The following is a 16,773-nucleotide window of genomic DNA, read 5'->3' on the forward strand; positions in this document are numbered from 1 at the left end:
AGCAACAGGAGCTCACCCCATCTCGGGGATTCAAACCGCCGACCTTCTGATCGGCAAGTCCTAGGCTCTGTGGTTTAACCCACAGCACCACCCATGTCCCTTATACAACACAGTAGCCTCCAGTTAAACTAAAAATGGAAGAAAATCTTTCAAGCTCCTCTTCTCAGTCACAGGTGGGGGCAGTATTTAAGCCCCAAATTAGCAACTTTTCATTTCCCATCAACTACAGTTCAGCATTACATCTGAACCAACCCATCAAGGTAAAGGGCTAAATGGGGATTGGTATCTAACCATTTTCTTGCAAAAACAAAATTCCAAATCACCATGTATATGCTTAATTACAAGGCTGCATTGAAACTTTGGTACCAGTCTGTCACCAACCTCGTCTTGGAAGGCAATGAGAGGAAAACTACAAGAAACCTATAAAACAGATGCCCTTTGGATTGTCACCTCTTACCTGGTAAATGCCAGCAACAAAAGTCACCGTGGCTCCAACGCTAATTGCATAGCAACTTCTGTCACATAACAAATGTGATGTCTCATTCGCAGTCAAAGGCCCCAGTGTGCTGTTATTTACGGAAAGATGCATGTCTGAGTTATAACTACTAGGAACGTTTGGTGCCAAATCATACCCAGCTCTCTGTACTTCACGGTCCACTACTTCTCCTATCATCAGGCACAGTACACCGAAAATGCCAACAGAGATGTGACGGGAAGTTCCAAACAGGAAATAAATGAGGCTTGCAAAGAATGACGTATAAAGGCCATAGATAGGTTCTTGGCCAGCCAGCAGAGAATAGGCAATGGACTGCGGAACCAGCAAGATCCCCACGATCAAGCCAGACATTAAATCTCCCAAGATGTTCTCTTTCAGGTTGTACTTTGGGAGCCATTTCAGCACTGGGAGGAAGCTGAAAAGCAGGTCTTTGGCAGTAGCTGGGGTGCAGGTGCATTTTTTCTTCACTTTCTTCAGCACATGTGCCTTGATATCTGTGCTCTTTTCTATACGTTCTAGGCAGATCGTGCGATGGCTGTTTGGTGGGCCATCATTTACTTCTGCCATCTCAAACCCTGAATGGACATGATTGGCTTCTGCTGCCATCTTCAGGGCTCACTAGAACGGTGGGGAAACAGAAGGAAAAGAAGACAGAATTATTTTTTGAACCGACATACAGATTTCAAGCTTATTAAAGCAAACACAACAAGCTATCTGAAAAAACTAACAACTTACCAAAGAAAAGCAACAACACCCTAGCCTGCAGCAGAAGCAGCAGAAGCAGCAGCAGCAGCTCTATGCCTAAACAGTTCCACTGATACACAGGAGACATGAGAGTCTCCTATGGAAGCAGACTTTGCCACTGACTTCAGTGTTGGAGCCAGGTACACGTGAACAGTGGGCAAAGGCAGCAATAGAGACATCTAGTGTTAGAAATTCCCCAGGTGCCAGGCACATTTTGCAACTGGCGCAGGTCCAATTGCAACCACATGGAGATCTCTGCATGCCAGACTGGCGACTGACATCTCTATCTGGCTGGCCCCTCCAGCTTTCCTAAGCAGGTAAGCAGAATTGCTTATTTATTGGATTTATATCCCACCTTGTCAGTTTCGTCTTTTGCTTCTGTGGAGTTCAGGCTAGCATACACAGAATACTCTCATTTGTATCCTCAAATGAGGTAGGTTAGGCCAAGAGCCACTGATTGTTCCAAAGCCATTCAGCAACAGAGCCAAGTAGGGATCTGGGCTTGGGTTTCCAAAATGAACACTATGCAACACTGGTAGGAAGAAGAAAAACCCCCAATCAATTTATGCAGCTGAAATTAAACGACTTTAAAACAATATTTGTATTGGCTTTAAAGGTTATGACTGACACCTTAAATCCAGCTTTGTAAAAGGATTCACAATTCCAAAATCAAGGCTTCAGTGTCGAACATACCTGTCCTGTCTCCATGGTCATTTTTTCCTACCCAGCTTGCTCCCTGTCCTTCTCTTTCCTTACCCATACACCTCTCTGTTAGAAAAGCAAAGCTATAGTATAGGCTACAGCTCAGCTCAAAGCACATTTGAGCCACTTCACACACCAAAGGGAATAGGGCAGCTTCAGTATAAAGCCCTATATTTCAGGGGCTGTTGAGGGGGAGTAAGTAAGAACAAGTCACTGAGTCAAATATCAGGGTGCTGAAAGGTATGAGCCTTGACTCAGTTCTCACTGGGTCAAGAAGATGAAGTTAGTGGCCAGCTTCTCAAGCATCCTTCATAACCACTTCTGCTCACTGCCCTACTCAGCAAGACGAAATGACATGACAAGAGACCTCAAGAAAACAACACCATTTTAAGAAAGATTATTAAAGGAATAGTAGCAGAGTGAGAGTAAAAGGAAGACTGAACTTTGGAACTATTTGCAGACGTTCTTTGCAATATTTGCACTAAGTCATGACTTATAGTGCTCTTATATCGTGATATGTGAGTCACTCAAAGGCTTTAAAAAGCCCTCATGTCCAGGATGGAAGAGAGTCAGAGTAAACTAAAAATGTATAGTGCTGGCCAAATCAGATACAGGTAAATGAGTGTCTTCCCACTCATTATCAATTACATTTATATTCCACCTTTACTGAAAGGCATTCAAGATGGCGTACAAGTTCTCCCTCCTCCCATTTTTCCTCTTACAACAACCCTGTGAGGTAGGTTAGGCTGAGAATTTAGTTACTGGCCCAATGAACTTCACATAAGAGTGGGGATTTGAACCCAGGTCTCCCTTGGTCATAGTTCAGCACTCTAAACACTTCAGCTCTCCCAATCCAGAGGTAATGTGGTACACTCTGAATGCACAGCGGTGCTTCCAAAAGTGATCTCTAGCAGAGTATGCTGGAGGATTTGAGTCCTCTGGATTCAAACCTCTGGATCTGACTCCACATCTCCACAGTACGTTTAGCAGAAAATCATACATGTTACATTTAGGAGGCTTACTAACATGGGCATTCATATTTGAAGTTCTCTTCAAATATGAAGTAATAGTGTAGCTTCTCAGACAGCCTGGAAGCTATGATTAATTCCAACCAGAGTGCCTGTATTAAAGAGCCTTTATTGTAGCTTAGTGTCATTGAATGCACACACAGCAAAACAGCTGTATATTCATCCAACGAATGTTGAAGAGTGTCTAGACTGCAGTAACAGACTTCTGTCCTAAGGGGGGGAATGGCTTGTGAGAGAGCTGCCTGGCAATGAAGTTGGCTTGCTCACATTAAAGGTAAAAGGTAAAGGTACCCCTGCCCGTACGGGCCAGTCTTGACAGACTCTGGGGTTGTGCGCCCATCTCACTTAAGAGGCCAGGGGCCAGCGCTGTCCGGAGACACTTCCGGGTCACGTGGCCAGCGTGACATCGCTGCTCTGGCCAGAGCCAGAGCCAGAGCCGCACACGGAAACGCCGTTTACCTTCCCGCTGGTAAGCGGTCCCTATTTATCTACTTGCACCCAGAGGTGCTTTCGAACTGCTAGGTTGGCAGGCGCTGGGACCGAGCAGCGGGAGCGCACCCCGCCGCAGGGATTCGAACCGCCAACCTTTCGATCGGCAAGCCCTAGGCGCTGAGGCTTTAACCCACAGCGCCACCTGCGTCCCCTTTGCTCACATTACACTTCAGTATATACCGTACTAGTACACTTTCCTTTTGTAGAGGAGAAAGTATCTTTTTTTGGACAAAGCGGTTAATAGTTTATAACAGTATGGCCAGTTATAAACACACTGGCAGATATGGTTTTATACTTTCTCTACAGTATACAAACTGTCTTACAGCTTTTGTCAGTAACTTTTAATTCCTAAAGATATGTTAAGTTTAGCTAAAATTTTCACCCTTAAAATTTGCCCTGAGTAGCCTGAGAAATGTTAGCAGGAAAACACCAGGACTAAGATGTCCATGTGATGAGTCAAGAACCTCACCTGGAAGTGCTTTTTCCCAAGAAAGGGCATCATTTTGCCTAAATGCAAGATAGCCTTTTTAAAAAACTACTACTCATTCTTAAAATGGCCATTGTTTATTTTTCATTTTCATCAATTTAGGTATCTGGAATACAGAATACTTTTTAAAAAAGCATAAGGCAACAAGAAAAAAAAGATGTAATGTTATTTCATTTCTGTAGATTTGTTTAAGGGCATTAGTGACCCTAGACCAAAAAGTTCCAGTTTTTTTTTCACATTCCCACCCACCACAAATGTATAAATTTTCCTTTCTCTCTCTTACAATGCGAGGATCTACCATCACCATCACCTCTTTCCCCAGTTTTGTGAGATTTCCATTTGCCCAGTGCCACCAGAAATCCACTCTAATACAATTTGCTCTTTAGTTAGTAGCTAAATATGCTGCATATCTATGTTCCATTTCTTTTTAAAGGCTATTTCTGTTTCTTTCGGTTTATACAATGTCTTTCTCTATTGGAGCACAATCACAAACCTCCTGTTTCAATGTGTACTATTGTCACAGTTCACCTGCACTTGTAAGAGGACTGAATGAACACAGTCAGTTCAAGATTACTCATCTGAAGCATAATCTGATTATTTAATTTCTACACTGCTTGATATATTTAAAAATATCTCTAAGCAGTGTACTGAAAACTGAAGCAGCAAAAGACAACAAACAAAAATATTACAAAAAATGCACGATTACATATAAAAATGCTAATTGATACAAGGTTACAAATGTATATAAATATAAATTCATTTTCCTTCTAACACATCTTCCCTCTTAGTCTCTGGGTTCTCACCCAGGGTCCAACAAACTCTCAGCTCAGCCACAAAAGTCTCACAATGAGAAGAGTTCCTGGAAACAGGGGGAATCACCCTAGTCTCTCTCTAGACTTGTTTTTATGGGCAAGCCCAAGGTGGATGGTAATTCCTCAGGCTGCCTACAGCTGTGTCTCATTTAACTGCATTCTCCATACCCGGCCAGTTCCAGGTGCAGCAGGTTTGCTGCGCTTCCCAGAGAGTCCAAAGGATGGGGATAGGGGCACCCTCCACTCATAGCTCTTTCTTCACCCTCTGTCCTCTCCTCCTCCTCCAGCTCCTTGAGTCTGGGTCAAAATAACACTAAAAGGTCTAACGGATCCACTGACCTGGTAACTATTCAAAGCAGAGGGCCAAGTTCACATAAGCAGCTACCTGGACCAATTTTCATGTTCAGATCAAGGCCTAGTTGAAGGAAAGCATATGACCTTCACAAACAGCCTAGCTAGGGCTTCTCTCATCTGTGACAGTTATATTGCAGAGACAGCCTCAGTGTTGCGTATTACCTGACAAAGAAATGTGGGACGTCCCACATCTGAATCACAAGCATAGTGGAAATGTGCAACTTCCTGCTTCACACATGAGCACTGCTCCAAGGATATTTGTGCAAGTTTATGTAATTCTAGGTGTTACCTACTTTTGGCTGATTAAAAAATGCTGCTGCATGAGATGAATAGAAAGTACAGGGGAGCAATCAAAAAGCATGAGAGCAACCCTGTTGTATCAGATTAAATACCCATTTAGTTCAGCATCCTGTTCTCACAGTGGCCAACTAGATGCCCACGGGAAACCTGCAAGCAGGACATGAAAGCAACAGCCCGCTCCCCATTTTTGATTCCCCAAGAATTGGTATTCAGAAGCATATTGAATCCAATACCGGAGGGAGTACACAGGCATCTTTACTCACAGACCTCATTGACAGCCTTATCTTCCACGACTTTGTCCAATCTTTTAAAGTCATCCAAGTTGATGGCCATCATCACTACATCTCATGGGAGTTATCCCCATAGTTTAAACTATGCACTTAGTGAATAAACACTTTCTTTTGCCTGCCCTGAATCTTTCAACATTCAGCTTTATTCTAACATTACGAGACAGGGATAAAAACTTATCTCTAACCAATTTCTCAATGCTATATGTAATTTTAAACACCTGTATCATACCCCCCAACAACTGGCCTTGTTTCCATATGAAAAGCCCTAAATGTTGTAACCTTTCTTTATAGGGGAATTGCTCCAGTCCCTTAATCATTTTGGTTACCTTTTCTGAACCATTTCCAGCTCATTTTGAGGGATAGCTCTGTATCAGGGTGGGGAATCTCTTTCAGCTACTGAACTGGACCCTGGCTCTGCTGCCCCAAATTGGACTACTATGACAGGTGGACAGGGCAATGATGTCAGAAATCCCATTTTTCTATTGCTTGAATTCAAGCCACACTGCAAAGAAAGATTAATGTGACGCTTGAAGTCAATGCCAATCAGCCGGTCACTACAGTTCAAGCCCTGCTTTCTGCAGGGGGAGGCTACTGATAGTTACTGTATAAAAGCTAACACAATGTCATGTCACACATTTATTCTTTTACTATAAACTACCATGGAGAAATGTGATAGCCTTTAGTGTCCTCATAACATGTAGTTTGGAGCCCAGAATTCATGGCTTGCCTATGACCATTCATGAGTGAATGAATCTACATTTGTACCTGACTGCCAGATTAATGTTTACGATTGTGACCACATCACAGTGAGACAGTGAGACCAGGTGTAAATCAAACAGCAACACAAGCCCATAGAAATAAGACAAAGACTCCTATAGATTTAACACTAGGGATCCACACCTCCTACTAAACCTTTGTGCTTGACTGCATCCCTTTTGCTCTTCTGCTAACACTGGAATTCCTCTTTTTCCGACATTAGTTTGCTCTCTTTTATTTAAATATTCCTACAACACTTCCTCACTAAAAGACCTTGGCTTTTCCAGGGTAAATGTTATTGTTCTTCCCTTCCTCTTTTAGACTGCAACCCTGCAGGCAGTATCTGTCTTTTATTTTTACCTACCTATACAGAGACCTTGCTCAGTTCTTAGGACCTTCAGAAATAAATAACAAAGCTTCCAAAATCTGTATTTCAGATTTGACAACACAGGCTTGGCTTACTAAGTCAATTTCCCTTAATACAAGCATTCATAGTTTGCCTTTGGCATCATGTGCCTGAAATTATGCATGGAAAAAGTTAACATGAATAGGGCTATACACAGAATGCAGTGAGCTGCAGTTCTTTTTCTATGACCACAGAATTTGCTGCAACCAGGATGCTTATGGAAATTGTTGCAGTCCGATCCATGTACAAATATTTATTCACACAAGCTGCATTCCAAGGCTGGACAGTGACTGCTTTTGTATGGAGAAAATTGACTTTATGAATCAACCCTAAAATATTGGATGTAAAAACACCTGGATGGAATAATGGGGGATCACACATATCCAAATACCCATGTTTATAACTGAAGCTTAACATCTTCTTCCAAAGACTCTGTGAACCACTCTCTCCACAAGAAGAGAAAGAACACTAACACTGTGATCAGAAGCAAATGTTCACAGGTAAATCACACATTCCAGAAGGTAGCAGTAAGTTACAACAGGTCCATTCTTTTTTCGCCAGACCAGGCCGTTGGCTTCCACTACACGTCATATGATAACTAAAACCACACTTTTTTATTTTAAAAAAGTATGCATCTCCTGGGGTGATGTTATCCAAACTTTCTTCCAGAGTCCCATGTATTACAGGATTAGATTTCAAACTTGTCACTCCTGTTTAAAAGATGCTCAACTATTTTATATTCAAACAGATCTTGAAAAATATCAGTACTGTACCTTCCACAGCCGTTCTTTCCCCCTGCACAAAGGTCACATCAATCTCAATCCAATTTCTGAAATGTTCCTTCTTGTCTGCCTTGAGAATCTACTTGAAACCTTTATCTTTCTCTCCCATTACTGAATTGTGCATGTATTGCAATTTCATGACTTGTTTCAAACATTTACAAGGAAATGGGAAAAGCAGCAACTTCTGTGGCTGATGCTTTTTGCCCCACTTCCTACCTTGACATCCAAATTGGGAAATCTGTGCTCATTCTTGCCCTGCTACAGGTGAGATGTGTGACTCTGAATCCCACTTTGAACACTATATATTAGAGAGGGTGGGGAAAGAAGCACTATTGATTTACCTGAGCTTACTTTTGGAGGGTGTGAGAGATTATACAGGGCAAACATTCCAGTGAAGTGGGTGTGTTAATCCAGTTCTGAATGGATGATAGACCCAAACAGATATTTCAAAACCTTTTCCTTCACAATCAGGTTCCCTTTTAGCCTTTTAAATATATATATATATATATATATATATATACATACACAATAAGCAGTATATAAATTTTCTTAAATAAAATAAAAATTTAAATATTAAATAAATAAATATTAAACGTTAGCCACTCAAACTCTCTCTACTGAGGGAGGAGAACCGCCAAAAACAACGACAATAATGAAGGCCAAGGGTGCTAAGTGTTTAACTGCATAAATTCGGTTTAAACAGCAGCAGCTGAATAGAAAGATGCTTTGATACGACTGGAGCACTCCCGAGTTTTTAGACGAATATGAAGCGAAGCAAAGAAGACGAGGCAGCAGGCTATCTTACTCCAAAAGTGCTCAGAAGACCCTCACCAAACTAAGCCCGAGGAGAGGGTGGGCTGTGGATGCGCAAGAAGATCCTTTCAAGCAAGAAGACACGACCCCCGAGTTGCCTCCTGCTGCCCCACTCCTGACCGCCCCTTCCCAACCGAGATACCCTCCGAGGAGAAACGCACACGCTTCAAGAGCGCTCTTCTTCCGCCCCCTCCAGCCGCCTTTCCTCTCTCGGCGCTCCTCTCCACGCGGGAGCCTCAAGCTCAGCTCGGCTCGCGGCGGCGGCGGCGGCAGCGCGCGACTCACGCGGCGGCCTCCTCGCTTCCAAGAAGCGGCGGCGGGACTTGCTCGGAGTTCCTGCCAGCGAGCGGCCCGGGGAAGGAGGAGGAGGAGGAGGAGGAGAGAGGGAGGGAGGGAGGGAGGGAGGGAGGGAGGTCCCGCCCGCGCCCTGCGAGGCCGCCGCCCCCCTCGGCCGCCAGCTCAGCGGCCTTGCCGAGAGCGGCCCAAGGCTCCGGTCAGGCCTCTTGTGACGCCCGCCTCGGCCCGCCTGCTGAGAAACCTGAGCAGGGAGGCTCTCTCCCTGTCCGGGCGGGAAGCAAGAAGACGCGGAGGCGGCGGCGGCCTCGGTGGTCTTTTGACACGGCGGTGGGGACGGGAGGCGCGGAAGTACTGTCAACTTTGGATGAAAAGTAAAACTGAATCTCTTTGAGGGCCTTCAGCCTCCCCTCCTCCTGCCCCCGGCGAGGCCTTATTAAGGGAGCCGTGTGCTTTTAGCTCAGCCTTAAGCGGGCTTACTCGGGAGTAAGTGACCTGACACACCTTGCGACTTGGCAAACGTTGCGCTCTCTCTCGCAGAGCAGTCCCATTTAACTTTATGCCGAACGGCCCGCGTTGCTTGGCATGTGACCTATACAAATTTAAGATTTAAGAGCGCAGCATCCATCATCAAATAATTTCAGAGTTGTATATCCAAATTTAATTTACTTCTTTTAGCCAGGTCACTGTTGTACCCATTTCATATATGCGCTTCTGAGGCTGGCAGAACCAGGGGGCGGAAATGGGACTTGAGCCCATATAGGCCGACTCTGTTATCACTATGTACACATACACGTGCTTATAATTTGAGATCATTTGCAGCAGGCTTGCACAATTTGTGGAGCATATTTGAGCATTGACAGAGGCTCACTAAAGGTTTGGGGAAGCTGTTTCTGCCTGCCTGGGACGGGGGAGGAGGGAGGGGGCAGGGGGGTGAGGTCGGGGCGGAATCAGCCATCTGGCAGCCCATAATATTTCATTGTTGCTTGTCTGGCTTGTTGTATCATGAGTTGTATGGGGCCGATTGAAATGCTTTGCAGATTTATGTGGTCATGCTTTGAACAAATGTTAAGACCTACTTGACTAGGCAGCACAGTGCAGTCTCAGTGCTGTAGCCTCAAATGCTTAGTGCAGTGTTTCTCAAACATGGGAGGAGTTCGTCTTAAATTAACAGCTATAAACAGCCAAAGGTGAGGATGTGCCCCAAAGTGTGGATCATGACTCCGCAGGGATTATTGAGAGGAAAGACAGGAGATGCAAAGTGGCAACCTCTGCAGACTTTGGTGTTTCAGGATAGTGATGAATAATGGCATGGGGTACATAAGAAGGCGAATAAGGACTAGTTCACTCAGGTGAGCTGATTATTTTCCTCACCTATATGCAAATCACATGCAGAATAACATTGGAGTGAACCAGCTACACACTGGGGCTGTAAATGAATATGGTGTACAGCAGCCATCTATCTCTTGAGGGAATGCCACTGAAATTGAGTCAAAACACAGTGGAGCAAATGAGTTGCCTGGGTAGCATGTGGCATTCCCATGCCTTAGTTCCTCTTCTCTTACAGCACAGAATCAGAATACTGGAAAGTGTTCCCACATTTCTGGGCAAACAGGCAAATTATCCCTGTCTTCCTGGCAGAGTGGATTTGATTTAAATCAAATCGAATCACTAATCAGTAAGACTTGATTTACATCATTTTACAGAAAGGTTTAACCTTGCTGGCATCCTCTTAATATTTACAAGCAGAGGAAGGTTTCATTTTTGGAATAATAAACTTTCAGAGTAGTTTTTACAGTTACATCAAAAATTACTGATTCCGTTATACTATCAGAAATACATAGACAGATAATTATGAAATGATTGTTTGTATTTGGACAACTTTTCTGCTGTACTTTATTGGAAGGAGAAAAATAATCATTTCCTTAATAACAATTTAAACAATTTATTTATGGTAACTAAAACAATAATATTATAGCATATGTATCCATGTTTGTTAACCAATGTGGTTAAATGATTTTTTTAAATTAAAAAACAACAACCTTAGACTGAGTTTTAGCACGCATGAAAAACTGTAACCAAATCCTTATTTCCTGATGAATAGCCTTTGGACTATAATGTAATGTAAACAGAAAACTATATTTAGAAAGATTTTTCTCCCAAAAGCATTTTATATTAAAAATCCGATTTAAATAAAAAAATCTGATTTAAATAAAAAATTCCATTTTTTAAAAAAATATTTTTAAAGAATCATTTATTTTTATTCACCCTGCTTCCTGGCAGCACAGCAGTAGTATATAGTGCCAGTTGCCTGGGTGACTCTTACTATCTTCTCAGCAGCTCACGGGACAAGTTTTAATAATTGTTTGATTAGGCTGGAAGACATGTGCCGTTTGATCACACCCCACCGAGATAATCAGGCAACTTTCTTTACCTTCCAGTGCCACTTTAGCAACTGAAATTTGCAAGCAGTCATAAAAATGCAAATAAAATGCAGGGTGTGGGAAGGTTCAGCCATGAACTATGCACTTCATCATCCACTCCCGCTTGGAAGTATTGGCTCAAGCACTTCACTGGAGCAAACCAGCCTGGCTGACACTGGAATTTCTCCATGCATCTCTCTACACAGAACAGGGTCATAGGAAGAAAATAAATGGCCGTCAGTGTTTGAACTATCTGCTGTTGGCCACAGATCTTTCATAACTCAAATGAAGCTTATCTCACATCGCTTTATCATCCAGGACTCACATTTCCATTTTAAAACGGAACTGAAATATTTACCGAGGAAAGAGGAAGGTTGGAATAGGGAAAAGTAAGATAAGAAGGCAAGGACCACTGTTTGCCAGACCTCTAGGTCAGGCTTCCTCAAACTCTGCCCTCCAGATGTTTTGAGACTACAGTTCCTATCAGCCCTGACCACTGGTCCTGCTAGCTAGGGATCATGGAAGTTGTAGGCCAAAAACATCTGGAGGGCCGAGTTTGAGGGTCGCTCATCCAGCCTGAGAGTGACTGACCTCTGTCTGATGCCAATGGCAATTAAACACTTGATTTGAGTAACCATCCTTATAGCATTTCCCCTGAGGCCCATAACACTGCTCAACAATACTGAGATAAATGACATTTTTAGAGTTGAAGAGACAAGTGGTAATTTTATAATCATGATGGGGAGTAAGCAAATGGCCAGCTACCCTGAAAGATGAGGACAAACCTTAACAATGCTAAACTTCTCCGAGCAAGGCCTGGAGCTTCTGGAATATGTACAGTAGTTGTGCAAGCATGATTCTGGCTTTGGCAAATGGATATTCAGATAGTACCCCGTGGCTTCCATTCAGGTGGCTTCCTTCCACCATAAAATGGTGCATGTATAGCATTTGTCCCTTAACTGCATTAATAGTTGCGTTCAGCTTGAAAGAATAAAGCACTACTGTGCATCACTTACTTGGATCACTTAAAAAAAATGTGTTTGTTTTAATTTCATTTTAGGCTAATACTGTAAATATCTTCACCACTATCCAGCTAACAGATTCAGTAGCCTTCTCTGAATTCATGTGCTTAATGGTTGCCTCCCACTCAGCAGAAGCAGATGACACAACTGAGTCACTGACACTAATCCGGGGGCAGGCACAGGGGAGGGGGAAATGACAACAATACTACTGATGAATTCAGACTTCCGAATTAGTTGAAATGGACTAATCCTCTTAATTTAAAAGATTAAATGTATACTGACAAAAAAGATTAAAACTTACGCCTAGTGCAGATTTAAGGATATTTTCCTAACTTTTCAAATAAGAAATTATTAAATTTTCACTGAGATTACATAGCACAGTTTGGCATTTAAAATGCTTTGCTTTTTGGGGGGAGGGGGTGTCATTTGGTGCTTTGTCTTTCTGTTATTTCGGTTGTTCACATATCCCGGCCGCGCTCCTGTCTGCTGCTCACAACAAGAGATTCCCCCTCCCCAATTTGCATATGTGCAAGTTTGCATATAAGTACAAGTATATAAATTTGCATATAAGTACAAGTTACAGCTGAAGCCCAAATACATAACTATGCAGTACCTGGCTTAGCATACTGTGGTGCAGGCTTCCTCAAACTTGGCCCTCCAGATGTTTTTGGCCTACAACTCCCACAATCCCTAGCTAGCAGGAGCAGTGGTCAGGGATGATGGGAGTTGTAGTCACAAAACATCTGGAGGGCCGAGTTTGAGGAAGCCTGCGGTGGTGAGCCCCACTGTCTTGTTATGCAAGGTGCTTGTACCTGGGGGGTGCTAAGGATGCTGTGGGACTCGCAAAGCCAGCCAGCTTGTATGCTTGCTGCTGCAGTCCTTTGATGCCTTCTCAACCTGTATGCTTGTAAAAAAGACTATTACATAGGCACCACAATTTCCCCATTTGCTCTCCTCCCCAAAGAGCCCAATCCAAAGTACACCTGCTGAAACATCCCACTGAACTTCATGGGACTTACTTCCAACTAGGACTGTAGCCTTAACCATGTGAAGTCTACCCCCAAACTGCCTAGCACTTGAAGAAAGAGGAACACGGAAGCATACTGTTGCTTCATTATCTCCAGTTAACATATATATTGCTAACTGTTAACTGAGGAGGAAAGAGAATATCTGAATATCTGCTAACAGAATCTGAAACCAAGTAAAGGTCATGTCTTAGGAGTATTTGTGAGCCACTTAAGGTACTTTGTAATGCTTTGTTTCAGTCATGAACAAGTAAGAAGAGCTGAACAAGAAATAGTTCAAGAATGTAAGAATAGCCTTCTGGATCAGGCCGAAGGCCCGTATTGTCCAGCATCCTGTTCTCACAGTGGCCGGCCAGATGCCTATTTTAACAGAACCATGTGCATTTGTTCTTAATCTTCATGTGTTTTCTTGAGTCACAAGTGGTTGAAGGCCCTTCTTTGCTGCCCAGGCAGGAGGCTGGTAACTTGCTGCCCATTAAGGCGCTCTTCCTCCCTGCAGTCACCATGACAGACACGTTATCTTACCCATTTCATTAGGTATCCAAAAGACTCTGAGCTGATTAAATTTTATTTGTACAAAACATGGATGTCTCAAACTGAGTACTATCTTCAGTTTGCGAACTTTAAAATGGTGCAATTAAAATAGGTAAAGGTAAAGGGACCCCTGACCATTAGGTCCAGAAGAGACTGACTCTGGGGTTGCGGCGCTCATCTCGCTTTACTGGCCGAGGGAGCCGGTGTACATCATATATTGACTTCAAGGCCCCCAGCTTGATATACACACACATGGATGGCTCCTTGTAGAGGGCAGCAGCAGGGTCCCCAACATCACACCAGTGCCAGGCCCCATAAACCCTCTAGTTGGCTTTGCAAAGCTGACCCCAGGGCCCCTCCTAGGCTTTTATTTATCCTGGGGCCAGCCCTGTTTGTAGTCGTATGGATCAACATAGTACTATTTTTACTATAAGCAGCCTATATGAGCTTTACCCCTTAATTACAAAACAGACTATATTGAGACAGCTTTGTTGATGCCACCCTTACCTTAAGAAGCCTTTTAACTTGAGTTACCCTTACTCTCGATTACCTTTACACTAAGTTTGACATCTGGCATCCCCAATGGGTTTTTGTGGCTATAAAGGTAAAGGTACCCCTGACCATTAGGTCCAGTCATGGCCGACTGGGGTTGTGGCGCTCATCTCGCTTTACTGGCTGAGGGAGCCGGCGTACAGCTTCCGGGTCATGTGGCCAGCATGACTAAGCCACTTCTGGTGAACCAGAGCAGCGCATGGAAACGCCGTTTACCTTCCCACCAGAGCGGTACCTATTTATCTACTTGCACTTTGATGTGCTTTTGAATTGCTAGGTTGGCAGGAGCAAGGACTGAGCAACGGGAGCTCACCCCGTTGCGGGGATTCGAACCGCCGACCTGATCAGCAAGTCCTAGGCTCTGTGGTTTAACCCACAGCGCCACCCGTGTCGCACAATTAAAATATTTTGCTATATTAAGTCTTATTATGAGCCATCAACATATGTAGGTGAATTAGAAACAGTAACATTGCCTCCCCAGAAACAGAACCAGTTCTGCCGTTCCATGGTGCCCCAGATGGCAGCAGCAGCAGCAGCAGTAACACATCAGACTCTGAAAAGACCCAGCTGATGGCTCCTCAGTTTGAAAAGGCCTTTTTCGGCTAAGAAGATTTTACTTACCATTTTTTGTGTAGAGGTAGAAGGAGAAGAGCACAAAATAAAAGGGCCAGTAAAGGTAAAGGGACCCCTGACCATTAGGTCCAGTCGTGGCCGACTCTGGGGTTGTGGCGTTCATCTCGCTTTACTGGCCAAGGGAGCCAGCATACAGCTTCCAGGTCATGTGGTCAGCATGACTAAGCCACTTCTGGCGAACCAGAGCAGCGCACGGAAACACTGTTTACCTTCCCGCCAGAGCCAGGTACCTATTTATCTACTTGCACTTTGACGTGCTTTCAAACTGCTAAGTTGGCAGGAGCAGGGACTGAGCAACCCCGTCGCAGGGATTCGAACCGCCGATCTTCTGATTGGCAAGTCCTAGGCTCTGTGGTTTAACCCACAGTGCCACCAGCATCCCAAAAGGGCCAGTAGTATAAACCAATTGGCATGTTTAGCCAGCCAATGCAGTTACACAAGTGATAACAAAACCAACCTTACCTAACTATTATAATGAGCTTGAGTGATGATACCCCTGGGAAGTGTTTCTGAGAAATGATGTGGGAGTTTAAACACAATGCCAAAATACCTTAGGCAAGCTTGCCTACTAATGCCATGCCAGATACTTGACTCCAGCTTTCTTGCTACCACATGCCGATCTTAATGCAATGTTATACCTGAATCTGCTTGGTTTGAGAAATATCCACAACTGCAGCATGAAGTTCATTGTGTGTTAAATCAAAATAGGAATGACGTCACCAATGCTGGCCAGATAATTACACCAGATCTACAGTACTAGAAGAACATAAGAAGAGCCTGTTGGATCAGGCCAATGGCCCATCTAGTCCAGCCTCCTGTTCTCACAGTGGCCAACCAGATGCCTGTGAGAAACCCACAACCAGGACCTGAGCACGAGAGAATCTTCTCCTCCTGCAGTTTCTAGCACCTGCAGAAGCATCACTCCCTCCAGTCGTGAAGACAGAGCATCGCCATGATTGCCAGTAGCCTTTCATGGGCTTATTCTCCATGAATTTGTCCAATCCTCTTTTGAAGCCATCCATGTTGGTGGCCATCTCTGCCTCCCGTGAGAGTGAGTTTCATAGTTTAACTAAGCACTGCGTGAAGAAGCAATTGTCTTTTATCTGTCCCGAATCTTCAAAATAGCTGCCACATGCTGCTCCTATATTGAGTCTCTGCTGGTAGGACCATCCATCAAATATGTCACACATCAAAATGGTGGCAAATCAAGGATTTCGAATTAGTTAAAAGGAGACAAAATATGAGAAGGAAGGTGGGGAGTTAAGTCTCTTAGGGTACAACTTCAATGGGAAAAGGCATCCTGAAAGATAGGCAAGGGTGCATAATTCAGCAGGATGAGGATTTTAGTGAAGACAGTTGACACTCTCTGGAGGAACTGAGAATGGCAAGACACAGAGGTTTCAACACTTCCGCTTGCCACACTCAAGTGTGATGAGCAACTAACCTTCCTCCCATTTTGAAGGTGCCAAGGTAGGGAGAGATTGCCCAGGCAGTTGTGCAGCCACCCCTGTTTTCTCCCCTGCTCCATAGTTGGGAGGAGGGCTGAAGGTTGTCTGGCATCTGTGTGACCTAGATGTCTGGAGAGCCTTGGCCAAACTGGCAGCATTCTTCACTTGCCTTTCCTACTCCTGAGTAGGAAAGGTAGGGATGAGAGGGTAGGACACCATTGTTTTAAGGCACTCATTACCAGTGGGTGGGGGTGGTAGCTGGTGACTGTAGCCTTTGGCTTGGCCAACAAGGCCAGCCAAAAATTGTAGACTCCTGAAAACACATCTCTTCATTCATTAATATCTTGGCAGATTTACTCAGTTTTGTTCTATGCAGCATC

General features: G+C 43.9%; 1 protein-coding gene across 4 annotated transcripts in view; it reads right to left on the minus strand.

The window, feature by feature from the left end:
- SLC26A2 (solute carrier family 26 member 2) overlaps window positions 1-8,736 on the minus strand; it is a 20,147-nt gene extending 11,411 nt beyond the window's left edge. Inside the window, exons 1-3 of one of the 4 annotated variants that reach the window (XM_079964795.1) lie at window positions 8,624-8,716; window positions 1,596-1,772; window positions 458-1,114 (exon numbers count right to left, since the gene is read on the minus strand). In XM_079964795.1, coding sequence (XP_079820921.1) covers window positions 458-1,102 — 645 coding nt within the window. In that variant the 5' untranslated portion in view covers window positions 1,103-1,114; window positions 1,596-1,772; window positions 8,624-8,716. Of the gene's footprint in view, window positions 1-457; window positions 1,115-1,231; window positions 1,555-1,595; window positions 1,773-7,990; window positions 8,066-8,623 lie in introns of those variants that run through there. The other 3 variants (XM_079964797.1, XM_079964796.1, XM_079964798.1) reach the window with 3 other exon arrangements.
- Window positions 8,737-16,773: the final 8,037 nt, after the last annotated feature.

Source organism: Podarcis cretensis, assembly GCF_951804945.1.
Source record: "Podarcis cretensis genome assembly, chromosome: 2".
NCBI classification, from domain to species: Eukaryota; Metazoa; Chordata; class Lepidosauria; order Squamata; family Lacertidae; genus Podarcis; species Podarcis cretensis.